The sequence below is a fragment of the Diorhabda sublineata genome, chromosome 1 (assembly GCF_026230105.1).
Source record: "Diorhabda sublineata isolate icDioSubl1.1 chromosome 1, icDioSubl1.1, whole genome shotgun sequence".
Lineage (NCBI taxonomy): Eukaryota > Metazoa > Arthropoda > Insecta > Coleoptera > Chrysomelidae > Diorhabda > Diorhabda sublineata.
The window spans coordinates 28870511-28894299 of NC_079474.1; the positions used below are offsets into that span (position 1 = coordinate 28870511).

The 23789-nt window shown below is 30.7% G+C and overlaps 6 protein-coding genes across 9 annotated transcripts in view; 4 read left to right on the forward strand and 2 right to left on the reverse strand.

The window, feature by feature from the left end:
• The first annotated feature begins 121 nt into the window (after window positions 1-121).
• Window positions 122-1474, forward strand: LOC130441299 (V-type proton ATPase subunit G). The gene is made up of 3 exons (XM_056774919.1): window positions 122-315; window positions 511-710; window positions 1212-1474. Exons 1-3 carry the CDS (start codon window positions 231-233, stop codon window positions 1278-1280), a joined length of 354 nt encoding a protein of 117 aa, XP_056630897.1. The 5' UTR covers window positions 122-230; the 3' UTR covers window positions 1281-1474.
• A 769-nt stretch (window positions 1475-2243) lies between these two features.
• On the reverse strand, window positions 2244-13306 carry LOC130443250 (ribosome biogenesis protein BMS1 homolog). Its single transcript, XM_056777790.1, has 12 exons — window positions 12912-13306; window positions 12005-12853; window positions 11447-11939; window positions 11043-11365; window positions 10768-10961; window positions 9750-10242; window positions 9317-9606; window positions 8533-8668; window positions 8335-8481; window positions 8049-8224; window positions 7095-7250; window positions 2244-2511 (listed from the first exon to the last, which is right to left on the reverse strand). The coding sequence occupies exons 1-12, from the start codon at window positions 12961-12963 to the stop codon at window positions 2308-2310; spliced, it is 3513 nt and encodes a 1170-aa protein (XP_056633768.1). The 5' UTR covers window positions 12964-13306; the 3' UTR covers window positions 2244-2307.
• Window positions 3475-6843, forward strand: LOC130443259 (uncharacterized). The gene has a single exon (XM_056777803.1). It carries the CDS (start codon window positions 3571-3573, stop codon window positions 5170-5172), a length of 1602 nt encoding a protein of 533 aa, XP_056633781.1. The 5' UTR covers window positions 3475-3570; the 3' UTR covers window positions 5173-6843.
• Window positions 13307-13313: 7 nt separating the features above from the next.
• Window positions 13314-14397, forward strand: LOC130443266 (proteasome subunit beta type-6). Its single transcript, XM_056777817.1, has 5 exons — window positions 13314-13468; window positions 13521-13588; window positions 13641-13772; window positions 13828-14102; window positions 14222-14397. Exons 1-5 carry the CDS (start codon window positions 13394-13396, stop codon window positions 14347-14349), a joined length of 678 nt encoding a protein of 225 aa, XP_056633795.1. The 5' UTR covers window positions 13314-13393; the 3' UTR covers window positions 14350-14397.
• Window positions 14398-15916: 1519 nt separating this feature from the next.
• LOC130453223 (zinc finger BED domain-containing protein 5-like) lies at window positions 15917-19994 on the forward strand. Its single transcript, XM_056792888.1, has 3 exons — window positions 15917-16564; window positions 19674-19850; window positions 19926-19994. Exons 1-3 carry the CDS (start codon window positions 15917-15919, stop codon window positions 19992-19994), a joined length of 894 nt encoding a protein of 297 aa, XP_056648866.1.
• Window positions 18675-23789, reverse strand: part of LOC130451803 (zinc transporter foi) — a 30822-nt gene continuing 25707 nt past the window's right edge. For all 4 annotated transcript variants that reach the window (XM_056791069.1, XM_056791088.1, XM_056791078.1 and 1 more), the window contains exons 5-8: window positions 23016-23404; window positions 22632-22950; window positions 21414-21637; window positions 18675-21327 (exon numbers count right to left, since the gene is read on the reverse strand). In XM_056791069.1, the coding sequence (XP_056647047.1) occupies window positions 21104-21327; window positions 21414-21637; window positions 22632-22950; window positions 23016-23404 (1156 nt within the window). In that variant the 3' untranslated portion in view covers window positions 18675-21103. The remainder of the gene's footprint in view (window positions 21328-21413; window positions 21638-22631; window positions 22951-23015; window positions 23405-23789) is intronic.

Genomic DNA, 23789 nt, shown 5'->3' on the forward strand with positions numbered 1-23789 from the left:
CCAAGATTAGAATACAGTAAATAAAAATCGACCAAGGAAACGAATATTTACAGGTTCCAAGAATTAAGATCAGACAACATTGCATTATTCTTAAGTTGGTAGCTATGAGAATTTACATTATTTGACGTATTATCATATGACCAGAGTTTGCCTTTCTTCAACTTCGTCAGTTCATAATCATCTTCGGGTACTAAAGTTGAATTTTTTTAAATATAATTTGCTAAAAAAATATGGCTAGTCATCAAAGCCAAGGTGTTCAACAGCTTCTAGCAGCTGAAAAACGTGCCGCAGACAAAGTCACAGAAGCCCGCAAGCGTAAGTTGAAATTGATTTAGAAAAAACATGAATTTAGGGTGTTGACAGTCACGAGACATAAAAAATAGTTAGATTTACGATCTTTCGAAAATAAATTAGCAGTTTTAGAACATTGATTGATAATAATTGAATTGAAATTTTTTATTTTTGGATTGGTAGACAGTAGAGATACTGTAAAAAATAATTGTATTTCAGGAAAAGCTAGGAGGCTAAAGCAAGCTAAAGAAGAAGCTCAAGATGAAATTGAGAAATACCGTAAAGAACGTGAACGCCAATTCCGGGAATTTGAGGCTAAGCACATGGGTTCTCGGGAAGATGTAGCTGCTAAAATTGAACAAGATACAAAGCGAAGGGTTGAGGAGATGAACAAAACAGTATTGAACCAGAAACAACCTGTGAGTTTCTCAAAAACATTGTATAACTCCCCAGTCACATGATTATAACATTCAAGGTTATTCATGTATTGATCAGCTATTTTATTATTTAATTAATAATTTTCATTTTCTATTCTTTTTATCAATCAGTTGCTATGTATGTTTAAAGTAATAATTATACCAACAGTATGTATGAAAATAATTATTTTTCACAAACATAAGAATATTTTAGATAATGTTATTGTTAGTTGAATATTATTCAACATATGCAGAAAGTTTGCATTTTTTGTACTAATGTGTGATAAAATTCTGCTACACAATTGGACCCTCTTTAGCTAATGGAAATTCTATGGTCAATATGTAAAGGTCATTGCCTATAATAGTTCCAATCAGGGATCAGGCATTTACTTTGTATTGGTGTGTAACACACAATTTTTTGGACTAGTATATTACATTTGTTTCCGTCAGCTATTGGAATAGTGGTACTTAAAATGTGTTCATTTGTTAACTTTCATGTTCCAGGTGATTCAAGAGTTTTTAAAATTGGTCTATGATATCAAGCCAGAGATTCACAAAAACTACCGCCAGTAGTTGGATATGTGCAATATATTAATAGGTTCCAAAACTTGTATCACTTAATTGTTAATAGATAGATGTTCATTCCATTATGTACTTTTTTTGTAGCCATTTAGACTATTAACATAAAAAAAATCTTAAAACTACAGATACTTATCTCGTTAAATGTACTAAGTGGTTTATTATTAAAAATATAAGTTTTAAATGTTTTTCTCCATATTTTTTTATATCTTCAACAATACACATGCAGATTTCTGTGGTTATGGTAATATTTGGTAACTTAATTGGGAAAAGTGCACTGATCTCTTTTAGGGCCCCTTTATTATGAATTCCAGTATTTCTTAAAATATTCAACTCTTCAACAACACCAGAGTCATTACACACAACCTTATCACATCTAATCATCTTTAAGTTATAGGTTTGTTCCAACCCATCAAAAAACCATTTATGGGACTTTTTGATACTTTATTGATAGCAAGTACTGTATGAAGAACCATGTATAGTCGAATATTGCGCAGAAAATATCATTTAAAAGGTACAGACCAGCAGGTTGGAACAAACCTTATAATTCATAGTCAGTGTTACTACTTCTTGAAAATTTAGTTAATTTTCAAATTAACAATCTACTTCAATAATTAAGTAAATGATTGGTGACTTATACTGAGCATTATTCAGTTTTTGGGATTTATATTTATGCTAAATTCTTCTTGGTCTTCTTCCATGTATTGAGGGGTTTGGAGAAGGTTCAGGCCAAATATATTGGAAAAGTAAAAAGCAATAATAGAAAAAAAGGCTGACAACATGAATGGAAATCAAGAGAGGATCAAATACAGGAAATCAAGTCAAATGGACGAAAAAATCTGAGGAAGATGACAAGACAGGAAGAAATGGATATAAGAGGGATCTTAACTATAATCTAAAACAATAAAAGGAAAAAAGTTGATAATGGAAATGGTTGGTACCTTATAGAAAAAGAAATTTGTTATGTTATTTCACATATAAATTAAAACAAGTGTTGTCAAAAGGTTTTATTAATAATATTTCATTTTTTGCGCCCTTTACTATTAGCTTGTTTACTCTTCATCCTATGAACATTTTTCTTTATATCTTTCAATTTTCTCAATCTATTAGCTTCTACGCTCTCTATTTCTTGACGATGTTTTTCCAAACGCTCTTTAGTTTCTTGTTTTATCTTCTCTTGTTTCTTATTGTAGGAAGCTCTCAACATTTTCATCATAGTGGAAATCTAACAAATGTTAAATATTACAATTTTAAACAAGCAAATCACAACAGAAATTTTGCATTAAAAACAATCAAAGCATTCATAAAAATGTATTATGAAAACTGTAAATATATAAAGTGTTTCATATGGGAGAAAAGTTTTATATGATGCATAACAGTTCACAAATCTTCCAGAATGGCGTTTGTGAAGACAAAGGGTATGGTATGAAAGTAGCAATTGTAGATAAATTGAAGTATTCAGAGTTAAGAAACTTAATATCATAGCTGATTATTGAAAATTTTAACAACTTGTATGTACAAAAGGGTGAAAAGTTGTCCAGATCGTAAATAATATTTGCACTTTTTTAAACTTTATCCAGACGTTACTGTGGCGCCACCTTTATTTAATTTCGACGGACACTTTATGTACACAAATTGTTCTCATTATTAGAATATGCATTTTTTTTATTGTTTACGGCGGATGAAATAAACAAAAAAACATTAGATACTTTAAGGTACATTTCTAATGTAATTTGCGGGCGAGGTGGCATGCAATTCAATGTGAAATTGTCCTATTTCGAATAAACTTTGCGAACGACTTTGTTTGCTCATGCGCCTTTGCACCAGTTTTTTAGGTTAAGGCCGTATTTTGATTTGAACTGGATACAAAAATAAACGTGAACTCTCCTTAAACACTACTTGAATTATTTGAAATCAAAATGCGAAATATGACAATTCGACTGAGTTCGCGAACGTCATGCACAGCACATGCGAAACCTTGAAAGCTTGAAATCTCTGGACCATGTCAGCACAATTTTTAGACTTAAAATGCTAACATTGTTTCTACCCTTAACAAAATTTAACCGAGATTTATAATAAAAGTTTATGACCGTTTTAGTGTATTGAACGCTTCTAGTGTCAGCATGGTGAAATTAACAGCAAAACGCACCTCGGCAGATTTCAACAAACCGCGCCATCTGCCGTTGACGTATTAAGAATATTTATTTTTTGGATGAAATCAATATCTACTATAAATACCGAAAGCCGAAAATGTAAATCAATACATGTATTTCATTAAACAAAAATGTCTCATTCCTCGCAAGGTATTTATGTTCCCTTACCGCAATCGTTAAGTGATTCCGATTCAGAAAAAGAAGAGAGATCCGAAGATACCTCACATTATCTAACAAATGGTGTAAATCAACCCAAAGTGAATTTTTCTCAACCCAGAAATGGTCACATAAGTGATTTTAAAGATGACAGTTTCAAAAATTTGCATCACAAATTCTCCACTAAACGTAAAGTTGCTCTAGTAATTTCTATAATATTCTGTTTTTTACCTATAATTACTTTTCTTTGGATACTACCCTGCAATGATTTCAATACCTGTACGTTGAAAATACCAAACTGGGAATCAATACATGAAAATATAGAATTATTAGGAAGCATAAATTTAGTAAGAGGTGTTTTTCAGAAGAACTGGAATCTTGCTTTAATTTATAAAGGTAGTTTTACTGATAAAAAAGCATTTAAAAATGGTATACTCTCTATAATGGGAACAAATGGTGCTATAGCTTGGGATTTTCAACAGGAAAGTTACCCACTACAAATGAACTGCAGTATAATCGATGTTGACAACAATGGATACAATGATTGCCTAGTAGTAGATAATACCGGATTGAAAGTGGTAGAAACTATTTCCGGGGAAGCATTATGGCATGCCCATAGTCTAGAAGAAAAATCTATACCAGAATTAGATATGCCTGTTAAGATTGAAGATTTGGATAAAGATGGTATAAATGAATTACTAGCAGTATATAAGAAAAGTGGATTTTTAATAATATCAGGAAGAACTGGTCAAGCGTTATCAAATATCAAATTACCATCGACATGCTCAACTATAAACTTGATTTCAAGTAATTCATTTTCTATCAACTATAAATGTATACAAATGCCAGGAACATTAGTTACTTATGAAGTTTCTATTGCTGATATCAAATCAAAATTTTACAATTCTAGTGCTGCCATCAAACTTAACATAGGGATCAATGAGGATATTGAAACATTTTATGAAATAGGTGACAAAAAATTAACTGTTCAAAATTTCAACCAATGTCCTAAATGTCAAAGCATAATTACTCTGTATAGTTCTAATAATACCAAACTAAATTTCTCAAAATTCGACAACGCAGTAATCATGAAACCAGTATGTTTTAAATTTCCGGTAATAGAACCCAATATCTATTCTTCTAAAGGATTCATTAGTGGATTTATATTGAAAATGTGGTACTGGGAAGAAAAAACTGTTAAACTATCACCTGTGACTCGAATATACAAACGAAACATACCTGTACATAATGAAACTTATCATTTGAATAAAGTATCCGAAAGAATACTACTTATCATACTAAAAGAAAATGACGTACAAATTGAAAACGTAAGTGTAACAGACATTTACTTAATATGTAATGGGCCTCAGCATAATAACTGTCAACCAGATTATAAAAATCAAGAAAATTCTATATCTGTGGCAGATCTAGATTTTGACAATTCTTTAGAAATAATAAGTTATTCGAGTTCCTATAAACAGATAGAAATAAATGGTGATGAAACATGGCATTTAACTTCAAAATTAAATGTAGTTAGGTTGGAAAATGAATTTAGTAATTTATTTGAGAACAAATAGAAATAAATTTTTCACTTCTTAGATGTTTCTATATTTCATGTTCTTGACTTTAGGTCTGTTTGAATAAATGATGGTTTTTTTATTTTATTAATGTATTGAAATGATTTTTGATGATTCCACCTAACTAACTTATTTTTATCAAGACATTACCCTACATTTTTAATTCAGATATACAGTCAAACCTCGATATAATGAATCTGGGATAAAGTTATAGCGAGGTTCGTTATTACGAGGTTCAAAGGCAACGTTGGTTAATTTTGGTCAATGTATAACCTGCTTATACTACATTAACAAATATATAGAAAATAAAATAAAACTACAATTCAATTTGCCATAACATGATGTCTGGACACGTGTTGACACGATTTTACGTTTATTGCTTTCAATATATGGAAGCACTGACAGTTCAATAAATTAGCAGTTAAATTCGTAAAACTGAGGTTTTTTTACCAGGATCGACAAAAATTCGTTATATAGAAGTTCTTACTAAAAAATTCGTCGTATAAAGATTATATTAGAAGTATTTGATTTTGACTAAAAAAATTCGTTATGTAGAAGTGCAATTAACATTGTATGTTATAAAGAGGAGATTTAAAAAATTTCGTTATATCAAGGAATTCATTATATCGAGATTTGACCCGTATAAAGTATTATCATAGAAATAGTAAAATACAATTCACTCATATAATACAAAATATTGTATTCGTAATTGTCAAAAATTAATTTTTTATATATGAAAAAAAAATGTCCAAACTGCTGAATTTTGTGTGTATTAATTTGAAATCTTTTTTTTTTCTTCAACATTTGTATCAGTTTAAAAGATTTTTGAAATTTTATATTTAAAAATTAGTTTCTTTCTATTTCAGAATTTGTTACAGCAGTTTTATTTTTTTAACCTATTGATTGATCATTTTTATTTAAATAGCATCATAATAAGCAATCTAATACATTGTTTTTTGTATCTTAGATATTATATTACAGTAATATTTTGATAATGTATCATAGAAATATTATTCTGTTTCCATATTTATCATCTTCAAAATATTCCAAAAGTTCCAGATTAAAAAATCATCATTATTATAAATTAATATACATTCAATTATAAAAATTCTAAAAGCCTTAAACAAAATAAAACCATTTTTTTATAAATCTACCTTTTAAATTTCAATGAACTATAAATAATATAAAATGATAATCGGTACTTTTTCAAATAATAAATATTCAAATTTGGGTTATTAAGAACATAAAATCTTTTTATAGTTAAACCAAATTTTATATTAATTCGGTAGATTTGCTATTTATTCATGGGAATTTTAAATGCCAAGTAATATTTTTATAGAGACAGCAGTTGGACCAAAACATCAAAAATCATTTCTATAAAAACAATGGACCAAAAATCAAGAGCACATATTCAATAAATTTAATTAAACTTGTTAATATAAGTAAAATTCTTCTTAATACCAAATTTTATAGACTATTTTAAATGTTAGTCTCTAATACACCAATTTTGTCTATTTCATAAATCACATTTACAGTTTTGGTGTGATACATACATACACTGTTGGAATGAAAATGTGGGGGACCCAATGTTGATGATTCTACACAAAATATTTAAATTTTGATTGTTACATGTTTTTCTCATTACTTCAATAAAATTATATTTTTCAAGCATTTCAAATTATTTTTCAACCTCCAACTATATTTCAACAGTTGAAAGTTACCAATCTAGAAACAAACTGCCTGGCAACACCCTTCTGTAACCAGTGTATTATTAGATTAATATCAAAGATACAAACCAGAAAGTTGGCGATGTAATGAATTATAATTGTTGAACCATACCAATATGATAAGTAAAAAAATTTCTAGTTTGGTCTCATATTTATGCTCAATCTTCCATATTTTAAGATCAAAACAAAAATTACCTTTTGTTCTTCGGGCTCAACAATAACCGCTACTCTGTCCAGTGGATTTTTATCTGATGGTTTAATATGTTTTGGTTTATCCCTATATGGTAATGCTTCTTGAAGCTTTTTAGGTACAATCAAAGGTTTAAAAGGTTTTGCTTCCCTTTCGATGGGCTGAAAAGGAAATAATTATATTACTAGTTAAATTTATACATATACCATTAATAAAATATCTTTCATTACAGTTTAATCTTTACAAATTATAAAAAAAACCTTCGTTACGTCTGTCTATCTATTTGTAATAAACTCAAAACCTACTGAATTGATTTTCATCAATAGATAAAGTGAATTATGAGGAAGGTTTAGGATATAATATGTTACATCTTTTGCCGCTTGGGAACTTTCATCGAAAAGGATGCCTAATCCTTTCAAGATATAAAAAAAGAATGCATGTTCTGCTATTCCATATATCTATCTTTTAAGGATAGCTTACTGTGCTTATTCTAATTAGAAAAGTATTTAGTTTAGATGATAAATTTAATTTAAATCTAATCTAACCAACTGATGCAAACCTAAAGCAAAGAAAACATGAGAATAATGGAATAAACATAACAATAAATTTAAATATAACATTATTGGTGAACAGATGAAAAAACAGATGTGTCAATAAAATATAGTTAGTTAGTGGGCGGCCAAGAACCATTGCTACAAAACTGATGTCTTTGGAAAATCTTATCATGCATCTTGGCAACTTTTTAACGTCACTAGGCAAACTGTAAGGCTTCCTCAAATGTTTTAACTTCGCATGTAATACAAAACTACAAATAAACAACATTTGGCTTTGGATAAAACATTTTCATCTGAAGTGTTAGAGAGGATTTATTATTATACTAGATATGTTGTTTATTTTAATTAATGGTATGTATGGTACAAAATTTATGATCATTAAATATTCTATTAGTTAATACTTACAGTGTAAAGACTGTCCTTGTTTGCTTCGTTTTGTATGCCCTTATCTCGTTTTATTTCACCAGTAGTCCTTACACCCCGCCAAGAATTCCTTTTATCAGAAGGGAATAACAATGTATTTACAGGTGCATAAAACTTAGGTACATCTACTTTAAACCAAGTTCTACAGAAAACAATATCTGAAATTCAAATTTTACATTTTTCTTAACAATAAAAAACTCATATTTCACTTATTTTCATATCCATGAAATGAACAATTCAAATCAAGTTACTGAAACTGAAATCTTACCACTTAATAAAATTTTATCTTCAAATGTTGCCCTAAAGCAACCTTCTGGTTTGTTCACAGCTTTTTTAATTTGACCCCTTATTCCAGACACAGTTTTAATTCTAGCAGATTCAAATTTAGCTACTTCTAAGGCGCTGTTAAACATTCCTACAAAAATAATTATCTTTGCTTAAGTTCAAAGCATTATATAATCTTTACCTTTTATAAAAGCAGTTTTTTTGTATATCTTTAATGGATGTCCTATAAGTTTCAGTTTTTTAAGTATTCTTGTATTTTTATCCAGTTCTAATACTGACCCTGTTGCCGCTATCCTAAATCCAATATTTTTTATTATCTGTAATTTATATATGTTATTAATATTTCAATATTGTTAAAAAAATTAAAAAATTAGTTTTGCAAAATAAAATATACTTTTAGACAATAATATCAAAGCTCTAGCTGCGTTCCTAGATCTTGCAAACTTGATCCTGTTAATAAGTTTCAGCTACTCAGTGTCTTGGAGGATATACGAATATGAAGAGTGCCGCTAGATTTAATAGGCAGTTATTCATTAAAAAGAGAGCAAATGGTCCGGATAAATAACCAAATAAGTAAAAAAATGAAATATAAAACAAGAGTTTCACGAGGGAACTATTTTAGGATCTTTGTTTTAAGGACCTCACTAACAGCCCTGCAATTCTGTTACTTCTTTTATATATTTATAGTTAACAAACCCCACATGAATCTACCTTCTCTATTAAATTTGCAACTAATTTTTGACAGTAATTTCATCTTTCGAGAAAAAATTGTTCAAATTACTCACTGAAACATTCGTAATGTGTTAATTAAAAATTAATATAAATTGGCTCCCACCACTACTCACCTACTTCTTCAGTTTTTCTTCGGGATTTGATATTTTTTGTTATGAGATGTTTAAGAGCTCTGTATTTGTGTTTCTTAATTTTGTGTATGGATATTATACATTAAAAATAATTTGACTTACACCACTTTGAGAATCAACAGTTTGTAATGCCAAAAATCCCGTTCCTTGGGGTGTAATTGGACCCCAAAAGTGAGCATTACATGTCAAATGTTCAGGAGTATATTTCAAGTATCTAAACTTCAAATCATCCTCTAACTTTGAATACAACGGTATTGTTTGGAAGCGCCTCCAGCCCAAAGAGATTATTAAAGGATCATTGGTTTTAAGAATTTTCTTGTACCAACGATGTTTTTTTATTTTAACGTTTAGAAAACCAACATTTTCTTCTCCCATGTTCAGAGCACCAATAACTGAAATTAATTATAAATTAGAATTCAAGTACTCTGTGAAAATGAAGAGTTGTTCATTGGAAATAATATTCATATTAAATGAAGCTTCCAATCATTATTAAATTGTTTTACAACTATGAAAAATATTTTTATAAATAACTAACCTAGTGGATATGTGGGATCAAAATATTCTAGAAACTCTGAAGGCACTCCTTGAAACTCCATCCGTACATACATCCCTGGTCTAAACCCTTCAATCTGTACTCTAATATCATCAGGTACATTCTCAAATACAGTTTTATTTAACTGCGCTTGTTTTTCTGCAGATAGTTTCAGCTCATCATAATAACTTAATTTTTCTTGAGAATCATATTCTGAATCGAATTTTTCTTTCAACTTTTTTTTCTTTTCGGCCAGAGCGTCAACGTCTTCTTTATTATCTGATTCTTCTCTTTTTCGTTTCTCTCCTTTGTCAATTTTGGATAATTGAGTTTGAGCAGTATGTGTTTCTCCAGTTTCTAAATCCTCAAAGTCTCCAAATACTTCTGAATCTCCATCACTCAAATCTGGAGCTTCATCGAGTTTTAGCAATTCTCTAGCATCTTCACTATCTTTCCATTTTCCAGTAATAAAACAGTTCTTTATGAGCTCCTTATTCTATGAAGAAATTATACAAAGCAATAAAATTAGTTTTTAATTCAACATTTTTTTAAATTAAATCTGTGGTATGATAAATGGTAAAGACTTTACAGAAACAGTAATTAACACTTGGTGAATTATTTGCAACATTAAATCTCACTTCACTAGTTAGTTATTTAGTTGGATGAAATTTTTTTGGAGAGTGTCATGTTCGTGTGACAGTTTATTAGCAAGTTGATGTTTTTAGCAGTTTTTGTATAGAAGTCAGGAATGCAGCTACGATAGTTAAATTAGTAAACTGAAGCACTTTTTATTAATTAAAGTGAGGGTGGCATGTAAATTATTCGTTTTTAAACAATGAAATTTTATGTGAATAAATTTCTTATCATTTAAATACTGAATATCATATTAACACAGTCATGTGTTCTATCCACATACATAATGGTTTATTCTTATCTACAGATAAATATACTGCTCATTGATATGTCTTTATTTTATATTTTTTTGCATATAGAATATTCAAAAATACAACAAATTACTCACATCTGGATGAGTCCAGTCTTTCATATTCACATTCCAAGGTAATGTTAATGAACTCTCTGTTAAGTTCATTACATCTTTACTCTGTTTTAAATTGTGCTGGTTTTTTGAAACTTTTCGAAAAAGACCACCAAGTTCTTCTTCATCGTCGATTTCATCATTTTTGTTATTTGAATCTTCTTCTTCTTCTTGAAAGTCTTCAAAAAAATTGCAATATAAAAAACAGACAAAACTTTGAACTTATTGATACTATTAAAAAATAATAGTGGGTTAATTACCATAAACAAGCCTCATTAAATTTTTATTGGTACTCTGCCTTTGCAAGAAAGATTCTTTTGCTTTTTCCATAAGGTTTTCCTTCCATTTAATTTCATTGTTCTCATTTTCACTATCAAATTCTTCATCATCATTATCCTGATCATCAGAGCATTCACTACTTTGTTGGTCCTCCAATTTTCTCTTTTCACTAAATTCCATTTTACCCAGAATGTCTTTAACCTTGGAATGGATTTCAATATCCTTGTTGTGAGCTGGATGAAAAGTTTCTCCAATATCCTTTCCATCATCTATATCAGTGTTGGAATCAGCATCTTCACTATCTCTATAAATCATATTAAAGTTTTAATAGAATAGGACAATAAAAAAACAGCAACAAGAAAGGAATATAAAAATTTGTATTTACCCTATATCTTCTAGGACATCATCAAAAATTACTTTTCTCCTTATTCTACCATTATCCTCAACTTCAACACATTTTTTTCTTAATTTATCCAACTCATCATCCAACTCTGAAGGTCCATCTTTTTTTTCCTTTTTTTCATACAATTCAACACTGTTTTGATCACCTTCACTGTCTGCCACATCATCTGCTGTTAATTTCTTACCACCAGTAAAAATTTGAAGTTCAGAATGCTTTAATTTTTCATCTAAAGTTTCTTTTGCACTTATCAAATTAGTCACAATGTTATCTGTATCATCCTCTCTTTTATTGTGACTATGAGAGCCACCCAATTCCATATAAACTGCATCTTTGTCATAAACAATACCACCAACTCCAGAAAATGGTGCATAAATTAGTTTTTCTTTTTCTATTAAAGCTCGTTTTTTTAGTTCTTCTGGTAAGGGACATGGATCGGGGAGAAAAGACAAATCATGAATTTTTATGTCTCCAAAACCTATTTAAAAAAACAATAAATTAAGATTGTACACAACAATTTACTCATATTCTATATATTTTTACCTGCAATATGAACATAACTATCTTTTTTCAATGGTACTCCTCTAATGTATCCATATAATGCAACATTCCTATCACATTTAGGATTTTGTCTTATGAGCTCTTGATTGGTTAAATCTTCATATCTGTCTCCAATCAAATAACTATGAGTTGTTCTCCATTGCAATGGCCTAAATTTCATTACTGAAATAAATCTACCCAAATTTTTCACCTCATTTCTTAAATATTCTTCATGGATTATACCAGATAGATAGAATAATTTAGCTCCCGGATAAACCTCAGTCCAAAATCTATGCTTGAGAGTCTTCTTGGTGTTTTTTAATGTCTTGCTATTTTTAATTAAATCAAGGTGAGTCAACACTCCCATTATTCTAGGCATTCCATGTACTTGACAAATATTTAAAAATTCAAATATTTCCATTTCAAAACCAAAACTTGCATCACATAGCAGAAGCACTAAATCAGATACTTTAGCCAAATCGATCATTGAATTGATGTCATTATTACATTCGAAAAACGTAATCCTTCTCTTTTTACCTGTTACGATTGTAACAGGACCTTTAATTTCAGTTAAAGGTAATTTTGTAAACAGTTTGATTAAATTTTGTATTACAGTACTCTTGCCTACTTTTGGAGGACCTACTACTGTAACCACTATAGGTGGAGGTTCAATTGGAGTTCTATCAACAAGGGGAATATGTTGCTTTTTAGTATTTATATCTTCTTTTCGTCGAAATTTACGTTCTGCTCTCACTGCAGAATTAAAACTAAACGCTTTGGGGTTTCGTTGCTTGGGATCCATATCAGCATTTTCCTCTTTTTTCTTGGCTTTTTTCTTTTCCGATTTTCTCCCTTCGAAGAAATATAAGCATTTAAATTAAAATTTTAAGAATATCAATTATCCACTTACCCGAATGCCGATCCCTATGAGCTTTCTTTTTTGTTGAATATTCTTCTTCCATTGTGGAGTTAATGTAAAATAAACGTTGATAAATTAATACTTTTCCAAATCAACTGGTATCAATACAACGTGAAAAAAGTGAGGTTACATTTAATGTTTTTGTATAAGACAACGCGTTCCGCGATTCCCTATTTGACATTGGGTATTATCCTTGGTTAACCGTTATATACATATAAATAAGCGTATTATATCAGGCCATTTAAGTATATAACAACAGTTCAAGTTACTGTGAGACGAAACAACATCATTAATTTAAATTTTTTAGCTTAAAACACTATTGCGAGTAAATAAGAAGCGGGAAAACGCCAATAAAACAAGAAGAATAACTGATGTCTGTCAAATATGTGTCACTAAGTTTTCCAATGTCATTCTGTCAACTTGGGCGATTACTAGTAGTTTTTGTAAGCATTCGTTTGTTATAGAATTTGAAAATGTCTCCCGTTTTTGATGAATATACAGCGATGAATAACCCAGATGATTGGAGAGATGCTGCCCACAGTACTGGAGTAAGTTTTAACTCATCTTTACGAAAACATTCTATTCTTTTATATTTTTAAGACTTCTATAATGGCAGCAGAATTTGATGGAGGGGTAGTTATTGGAGCAGATTCTCGTACTACTACCGGGTAAGTTACATAAAATTAAATAAAAAACTTATTATATTACAATTATTTATAGAGCATATATCGCGAATCGTGTAGCCGACAAACTTACTAAAATCACAGACCGTATTTACTGCTGTCGCTCTGGCTCTGCTGCAGACACCCAAGCAATTGCAGATATTGTTGCATATCACCTGAACTTCCACGGGTACGTTAATTTTCATTTATTCAACAATAGTTGTTAATTACTATTACATTTCTAGTATGGAATTAGGTGAAGAACCTAGAGTTGAAGTTGGTGCTGCAATATTCAGAGAGCTCTGCTACAACTACAGAGATTCTCTAATGGCCGGAATACTTGTTGCTGGATGGGATAACAAGAAAGGGGGACAAGTATATTCAATTCCAATTGGTGGTATGTGTGTTAGGCAAGAGGTATCTATTGGTGGATCTGGATCAAGTTATGTTTACGGTTATGTAGATGCAAATTTCAAACAAAACATGAGCAAAGAAGAATGTGTTAAATTTGTTACAAATAGTAAGTTTTTACAAATAAAAAATAAACAAATAGCGATTTATAGTACATGTTAAGCAGCTTAATCTATTGATATTTATGTTCTGTTTAAAAATATTTACTGTATATTTATGTAATTTCAGCTTTGGCTCTTGCAATGTCACGTGATGGTTCTTCAGGAGGGGTAATCAGATTGGGAATCATCACAGAAGCCGGTGTAGAAAGAAGAGTAGTTTTAGGAAATGAATTACCTAAGTTCTATGAAGATTAAATTATGTTTAATAAAATAAAATTTTCAATATATAAGTTTTAAATCCAATGAGAATTAACTAATTTTTAAACCTAAATATTTATCACAGTAACACCTTCAAAATAATGTTGATAACTCCATGTTTTTTATGGGCCATTTTGGAAAATTGCATAATTCCAGGGGGGTGATGTAAATATTATATATGATTTGAGTTGGAGGTCCAGTGTCAGTAGTTGTAGGATGTCTGACTTTATAAACAAAATATAATTTTATAAATTATCTCTAGATACAAATATTACAAAGCTATTACATTTTTATAAATAATTTTTTTATTACATATATTAACGTGTGTGCCCTCGCGTTGCCTTTATGAATTTAAGCCAATTGACTCGCTATTTCCTCTGCCAGTCTACAATCCCTCATCCATTCCAAAACTTCTTGGTTCAAAGTGCTTCCAATTGTTCATCAATTGTAAGATATTCACTTGGAGTATAGACCTCTAAGCAATTTTGCACAAACATGTCAAATATTGCTTTTATCAGAGCAAGCTCTGTTACCTTTCCTCTTGGCCTTTGTTGCTCTAAAAATATCAAATCTCAAGCCATCAGTGGACTATAAATCGTCTATATTTTGCCTTCTCGATTTCAGAACAGCAACTAAATATAGAAGCCCTAGTAGAGCTTTCAGTTCATCTAAGGTCCTATTCTTTACCAATTATAGCTTAAATATTTTTGCCTCAGTTTTTGGTTGGTATATTTCACAATATCTGATAGCATGGCATCTGTAAAAAGGAGTTGCCAACACTCAAGTGGTTCATGAAATATCGAAAAGGACGTTTCACGCCTAGCAAATGAGTAATTATATTTTCTGATCTTGTTTTTACATTTAAATTTTTGTATTTGTATGCCACATTGTAGAGTCATCTATGCCAGTGCTCCGCAACCGGTGTGCCGCCGCTGAAACACAGGTGTGTCGCCGCTTGAAATTACACAACATATTTATTTTAATGCAATGTACTCTAATACAAATTTACAATTTATAAAAACGAATTGTATATACTTACTATATTTCAATGCAAAACCATAAACAAAATAACAATTGTTTAGCACTTGCTATAATGTATTCACACAATAGAAGAAATGGATGTCAATAGAAGTAAATAGAAGATGGACTCTGTAGTGTGGGTCGTACTGAAAACTTTACATTTTCAAGCATAAATACAATGTTACAACAAAAGCTCAAACGCCGTAGCAACTAGATCGAACTTGTATTGTGGTAGATTAAATTTGCGAATACGGCTCTAGCTAAAAATGTCATCACAACCAATAGAAACGCTCCTAACCACCTGCACAATGTTTATATCGACTGTTCCTGAAAAATAGTGATTGCGCAGAATTCAATAGTCAGCAGACAGCGTTGTTTAGGATTTAGAACGAACCTAATATAATATTGTCAGTGTTAGATACGAATTTCTACTGGACACATACAACCAGATCACTTCTTACCCCTATAAATTAAATCGCAGAAGTTTATAAATTAACCATTCGTGTTTGTTATTAACGTGATTTATTTTTGTGCCCATTTCAATATGGATAAATTTTTATTTGGAAAACAATCTACTTCTACGGCAGAAGATGATGAACCTTGCACAAGCAGTATTGCTAAGAAAAGAAAGATTGTGAATAGAAAATACTCCGAAGACTACATTCGTTATGGCTTTTATTGGTGCGGCGATGAAGCGGCTCCGAAACCATTATGTGTAATTTGCAACGAACAATTAACAAACGACTCAATGGTGCCCAGTAAACTAAATGGCCATCTAACTTCAAAACATCCGAATTGTGCTAAAAAGGATATGTCATATTTTCAAAGGCTTTTGGCTCAAAATTTAAAACAAAAAAAATTTATGATGTCGACCGTATTTGTTTCCGATAAAGTAGTAGAAGCTAGCTATTACATTGCAAAATTAATAGCTCGTGAAAAGAAACCTCATACTATTGGAGAAAAACTTATTAAACCAGCATGTATGGAAATTGTGCGAGTTATGCTTGGACCTAAAGAGGTTCAGGAAGTGAGTAAGGTTTCACTGTCAGCTGAAACTATTAAAAGACGTATTGGCGACATGTCAACAGATATTTTGAACACGCTTATTTTGAAATTGATCGCAGCTAACAATTTTGCTCTTCAAATTGACGAGTCAACGGATATTAAAAATCAAGCACAATTAATTGCAATTGTACGTTTTGTTGACGAAGATTGCATAAAAGAAAACTTTTTATTTTGTAAAAAACCGGCAATACAATTTACACATTGCTGCATACATCGGGAAGTATTGATGGTGAAGAATTTACCAGAACAACTTTTAAAAACTATGAATGAATGCATCAAAATTATAAATTTTATTAAATCCAGAGCTTTAAATACAAGAATTTTCGAAATGCTTTGTGAAGAAATGGGTTCAGAACATAAATCTTTATTATTTTATACTGAAGTACGTTGGTTATCCCGAGGAAAAGTGTTGGCTAGATTGTTTGAACTTCGCTGTGAAGTGCATCAGTTTTTACTAAATCAAAATATGCCCGAACTCGGCCAGCACTTCGAAGATAACAGTTGGATCGCCAAACTTGCATATATGGCTGACATTTTCGACCATCTTAATGAACTTAATAGAAAAATGCAAGGTCCGAATGAAAACTTATTAACCTGTTCCGACAAATTGCAAGGGTTCAAAAATAAACTGGAACTTTGACAGAATGAACTAAGTAACAACTCTTTAGAAACGTTTCAAAGGGTTCATAATACAATAATTGAAAATATGCAATTAATTATCGATCTGGCCCAATCCCATTTAACGACACTTGAAAATAAATTCGACTACTATTTTCATTCGATTAAAAGTGAAGAATATGATTGGATTCGCAATCCTTTTGCAACTAATGCAAAAAAATCTGTTGATGCATTTTCTCTTAAATTTAAAGAAGAGTTTATTGAACTGAGTAACGACGGGACGTTAAAACTACATTTTGGAGAAGTTCCATTGGATGTTTTCTGGATTTCGGTTAAGAATGAATATCCTCAAATTTCAAAACAGGCTATTTCAATTTTAATCCCCTTTTCAACAACATATTCATGCGAACAAAGCTTTTCGACACTTGTTTTAATTCAAAATGATAAGCGATCTTGCTTAAAAAATCTCGATCAAGAACTTCGAGTTGGACTATCAAATATCGAGCTCAATATAAAATACTTGTGTTCCTTGAAACAAGCTCAAGTATCACATTAATTACCCTTTTTGCCTATTTTTTTGTATTATTGTAGTTTTGTAATTAATTATATATGTTATGTACATATAATACCTTAAATATGTAAAATAAAACGAATTAAAATATTAATTAATGTATTATTTTCTGATGTGTATACGTGTTGTTTTATTATATTTATACCTATTAAATTTGGTGTACCGTGAAAACCAGAAAAAGCTTTTGGTGTGCCACGAATAAAAAAACGTTGCGGAGCACTGATCTATGCAAATAAAATCATTATCGTGTTCCTCAGATTCGCTTTTGTTCCTTTTCATTAGACATACTGAACAAAAAAACTTTCTTTTCTGAAAAGCATATAGTAAATATGAAATAATTACCTTTAAAAATAATGGCCTAATAGATAAAAATAGAAGGTACGGTACCAAAATCTTTATAAACACTAAACGTACGGTGGGATATGAGGTGGATGCGGTAATAAACATGCATATATCTCCTATGACAATCCACTGTATACCGAAATAAGCACTCGACAAATCGCGAAGCTTATGTATGTTAGCCAATTGTTATAGCATTTTAAAGTTAGCTAGGCTATATGATACCCCATCTTACCGATGCCGGGTTAAAATGTCTACTATATGTCAAATATTAAGAATTCTATTTGCAAAGTGTCAAACAAATATGTTTTTAAGGTTAAATTTATAATAATCAAGGAACAATTATCTAACTGCTTTAGATGAACATATTTTTAAATAAAGCAGTTCCTGCCTTTTTGATCACAACACATGATTATTATCTCTGACAGGAATTTGCCATTTTATATTTTGTATTTGTGGCTTTTTACATTTTCAAATTAATCTCTTGACATAAACTTGAAGTAGACTTTGTTTCAAAAAAATGTTCTCAGTTTCTCTCACTCTACTGTTGATGTTTACTAACAAATACTCATTTGGTACCGGTTTTTTTTTTGCCACTAATAATTCTGGTATGTAAAAGTTAAGCTTAAATACTCCCTGAATAGAATAGCACCGGTTTCCAAAAACACATTGAAACTCAAGAGTTTGTTTAAACTAAACTACATAATTATAAATACAAGTTTTTTATTAAATCAATTAAAATCAACTATTTCAAAGAAATAATAAAAAATTAACTTTCTTTCAAAACTGATAGTTGGCAAAAGAAAACCAACATTCCTAGAAATAGTCAACATTGCTAGTATAAAAAGTCTTAATGCTATAAACACAGTCCATAACTTAAAAACACCTACAAAGGGCAATAATTTGTAAGAAATTAATTTATTTATACTGATACATATAACCACATGCGCAAGCTACTTTTATTTAAAAAAAAAGTTTTTAAAGATAGTTATATATTTTCCCTTAAAATGAAATTTTGACTTTTTCTAAAATCCTAGTCAACAACTCATCCTGTGTGCTGCTTTTATAACCATGTTTTTATGTTGAAGTGCAATTTCTTATAAGCTGAGGTATACGACATGTGGAACAATTGTTTCTGATTTTTAGAATCTGCAAATATGTCTTAACCCTCTACCGCAGATAAATCCATATATTGTTCACCAGTTTTAATATTTTTTTCCACGTTATTTCGCACAAGCAATAACTACACGCTTGCTGAACATTATAATTATTTTGTTGGCATTACGAAAATATTTTTTGTTGTCTATGGTCTAACGTCATTGTCGATATAACCTCAGTTTTCTAAGCGCTTGTGTGAAATTCAATCAGTGTCTATAAACACATTTTTCAAAAGAGATCCGGAGAGGTGGAGAATGGATCCTGTTCGTTTTTATGGCTCTCACAAATATGTTAATACTATCTCTGGGGACGGCTCGCTTAGTGGTGATGAATTAGCTTCTGATTCTGATAGTGAATATGTTTCCCCTAGACAATTTCAACGTCATCAACGATCTCTTGTTATACCCAAAACAGATAGTGATTGCTCTGATGATGAAACTAACCCTCCATCAGCCATGTAGAAAAAAGTTAAGGCAAAAAAATAAAATGGGAATCCAAAACATTAAAGGCTTTTGATGAAAATAATTTTTAATTTATTGGTGTCGCGCAGTTACCAGAGTTTATTGAAAAACTTGAAACACCGGCAGATTTATTTTCTGAGAATCTCATACAAACTATAACAAATCAATCTAATTTTAAGTCCGTACAAGACAACATAAACAAACCCGCTAACATAACCAAACAAGAAATGGAGCAATTGATTGGCATGATAATATTCATATCTATAGTAAAATAACCTTCCCACCATACAACCTAGCGAAGCCTCATAAATGGGGATATAAAAATCAAGTTCTTGTTTCAGGATTTAGTTACGATTTTGATATTTTTGCTGAATATGCACCAGACATGGGTGTTAGCGGCAATGTCGTGACTCGTCTTACTGAAACAGTACTAAGAAATGTTAATCAAAGATCTTTTTTGATAATTGGTTCAATAACACTAAGCTCCAGATACATCCTACGAAGATCACATTTTTGCCTCTAGGTATAGTGCACCTGAGCAGAGTTCTTAAGAAAAGGAGTTGAAAAAACAAGAACGCGGATTTTTCATTGAAAAGGTTGCTCCCATTGATGATTGTTGGTGCCGTAACATGGTTTGCTAATAAACCAGTTAATATGCTTTCAATTTAAGTGAGAAGTGAACCAACGACTACTAAACTAATTTATTGGACTCTATATGTGGTTTGTATAGAATTCATTTGAGATCCAAGAAATGGTATAAACGAATATTTTTTTCATATGATAGACATGTGTGTTGTGTATGCTTGGATACTTTTGTGCAAAAACAATTCAGACGTTTACATGTCTCTTTTTGATTTCAAGCAAGCTGTTTCAGAACACTTACGAAAGTCGGGTAAAAATGTAATGGCACAAAAAAGAGTGCGTTCTGTAAAGCACAGAAGAGATGGAACACCTGTTTCTGGGCACGGAAGTCCTGCTCCATGTACCTTTAAACTCCGTGAGAACTGACAAAATAGACCATATGCTTGAATGGATGAAAAACCAACAAAAATGTCAATTTTGTGGCCAAAAAACTTACACAAAGTGTAGAAAATGCATGGTTTTCTTATGTTACGACAAACAATTAAATTTATATTTCATTTTTTATTCTTTATATGAATCCATATAAGACTGTACTTTTTTTTCAGTGAATTTTTTCATTTTTGAAGTAAATTTTTTACCAAATAAAGCCTAAACGACCATCAAATATTTTTTTTTTCATAATTTATGCAGTAGAAGGTTAATACAGAATAAAATAACTAGTGAAACCTAATATTTATGGACAAAATGATGGTTCTATCTATAGTTATGTAAACAACTTCAAATTATTCTATCTACAAATTTAATATACGGTTTATCTTGTATCTATATTTATAAACTAAAAGCACATCAACTATCTTTAAAAACTAACCAATATGATTGTTAAACTCCACTCTTATCCCTATAAAATAAGTAGAAAATAAAAATGTATCACTCGAGTTTAATTTTCACTGAACACTGTCATTAAATCGTGTTCATAAAATGCAATAAGGGCCATTATTCCCAAGCCGCTTAGTAAGCCGCCCAAATGTAAAATCGCTTGACCCACATTACCCTCATCTTCATGGGCTGAACTCAATTCTGGGATCATATCGACAAGGGCGATGTAAATGAACATGCCAGCAGCTGCTGCAAATACCCATGAGCTGGCATATTCTGTATTACCTAAAAAAAAATATTTAATCCAAATATTTTTTTACTCAAAAAATTCTTTGAAAAAGTATCAAATTCTGTTTATTTCTACCATATACCTAGTATAAGTCCAGCAATATTGCCAAATATGCATAAGACACTGGATAGTATGTTATAAAACATAGCTTGTTTAATGGTCATTCCAGCTTTCAACAACATTGCAAAGTCTCCAAGTTCATGAGGAAGTTCGTGACAGAAAACAGCAACCGTTGTAGAAAAACCACCTGCTAAACTTCCAGAAAACGCTGCACCGATTGCCATTCCGTCAGTAAAGTTGTGTAACCTAAAAGAAATAAACATACCTTACAGATCAAACTAACTTCTGAGTCACTGCCACAAATGATTTCCAAATTCAATTGTCTGTCCTTCCTATTGAATAGATTTTAAATTTTACGAATTAAGTTAAAGCAAAATAAGTATTTAAACTACAAACGTATTCACTTTACACTTCAGTAAATAATTACAGACAAAAGTGACTACAGGATGTTTCGAAAATATGATACTCTTACGAACTCGTCCGCGACATGGACCGTGAAGCCGGTTATATTCTATTATGTATAGAATCTAGTCTGGCGGAAGTGGAGACAAATTCTTCTTTTTATAGAATGAATTTTTAAGAAAGTATTTTTATGTGTCGTTTATGCCACACTAGTCAGTTAATAATCTGATTGCATCCCAAAGACATAAGAATGGACAAGTAAACAGTTTATTTAAATAATTTAGTGTGTTAAGAATTAGAGATAAATGTTTAATATTAAGTCTTTATGCTTAATTTAGTGAAAAGTGATTTAGTTTAGTGTATTTGGTGTTAAGGTATAAAGAAATTAAGTAAGTAATATACACTTGTGTATCAATTCACCCCACAGTAAAAAATGTGTAAATAAATAAGAAAAACCTTACTATACAATAAAAGTTCATGAATCTTTGGTACCACTTTTCAGGCTTTTTAGAATTTAATAAAATTAATATTGTTGAGGTTACAATGGGCTAGGTAACTTTGCACGAATGGACAAAGACAGACTCTTGAAACGAGTTGCATGGAAGATATTAGATGTCAAGAGAAAAAGAGGTAGACCAAAAAAACGCTGGAGAGAAGTAGTGGAAGATGACCTTAAATACAAAAACATTCAGAGTTGGAGAGAAAAAGCAAGGGACCGAAAGAAGTGGAGAGAAATTACAAGGCTATAGACCTAAATAGTCTGCATATAAGCCTATTTATATAAGATGAACAGACTATAACACACGAAAAGTAATCATATCATATAATTAATACATACCCATCTCCCATAATGACCATCCACGCTACTGAAGAAAAATTCTTTGGCGCAGAATGAACGTGTCCGTGTTTGTGTGAATGTCCATGATGTTCACTTTTGTGTTCTGTTACTATCACAGTATAATCGTCGTTTTTATGTTCGGGTGTTAACATTTTATTAGCTTCAGTGCAAATATTCAACTCTGATGGACACTCTAAGTTTTGATTATTCGGTTCCAACTTCTCTAAAGTGGAAGATTTGGCGACTTTCTGTGAGTCAGATTTTGAACCAGGATCCAATACTGTTGTAGCCGTTTTATCTGTTTCACAGAAATTATTGTCTAAAAGAACAAAAGCTTTCATTAATAATTAAATGAATATATTTGGAAATTTAAAAAAAACCTACGTGGATTATCCATTATATCCTTATAACAATAAGGAAAAGAATTATATTTATCCATGCATTGAGTTTCGTTTTTCTGATCAATGCTCTCTCTTCTATCATCAATGACGGTAACATGAGAATGTTTTTTCTGTTTTCCTTTCCACCACTTTACACAAAGTGATATCAGTCTCTCCATGACAAAAAAAAACGTTAGACCCAGCATAGCTACACATCCTTTCTGTATATTCTCATCATGACTGTTATCCTCCACCAAATGAGAGTGATGTGAATGACTATGACTACGGCCGTGAGTCGTACTCATAGCATGAGGAAGTAGATGAAGAAGAGCATCCCCAGCAAGAGTACCGACAGCGAGGGCAACAAGGAATTGAATGAGGGGTTTGTAGAACCTTAAATAAAGTTTATGCTTCAACTTTTGTCATCGTTTTATATCAATTTTTACTAATAACTTACTTAAAAGAATAATTGAAATTTGATATTTTGAACAATTACATCAGACTAACACTGTTAAAAAGAGAACGGGTTTTATAGATATACAGCTCTTTAAATTTTTCAGGTTCAGGAAACAAGTGAACCAAGTCCTTTTTAGCGACCTTTGAGCTACTAGTTTGAAGTTAAAGCCTCATAACAAAATTATCTATCAACATTTTTAAAAAGTATATATTCAATTCAAGTTCAAGGAATAACTTTACATATGTTTTATTGACCAAATTTTATGTTATAACCCCAAAAAATCAAAAATAGTGAACTTGGTTAAGATGTATTCTGAAGAAT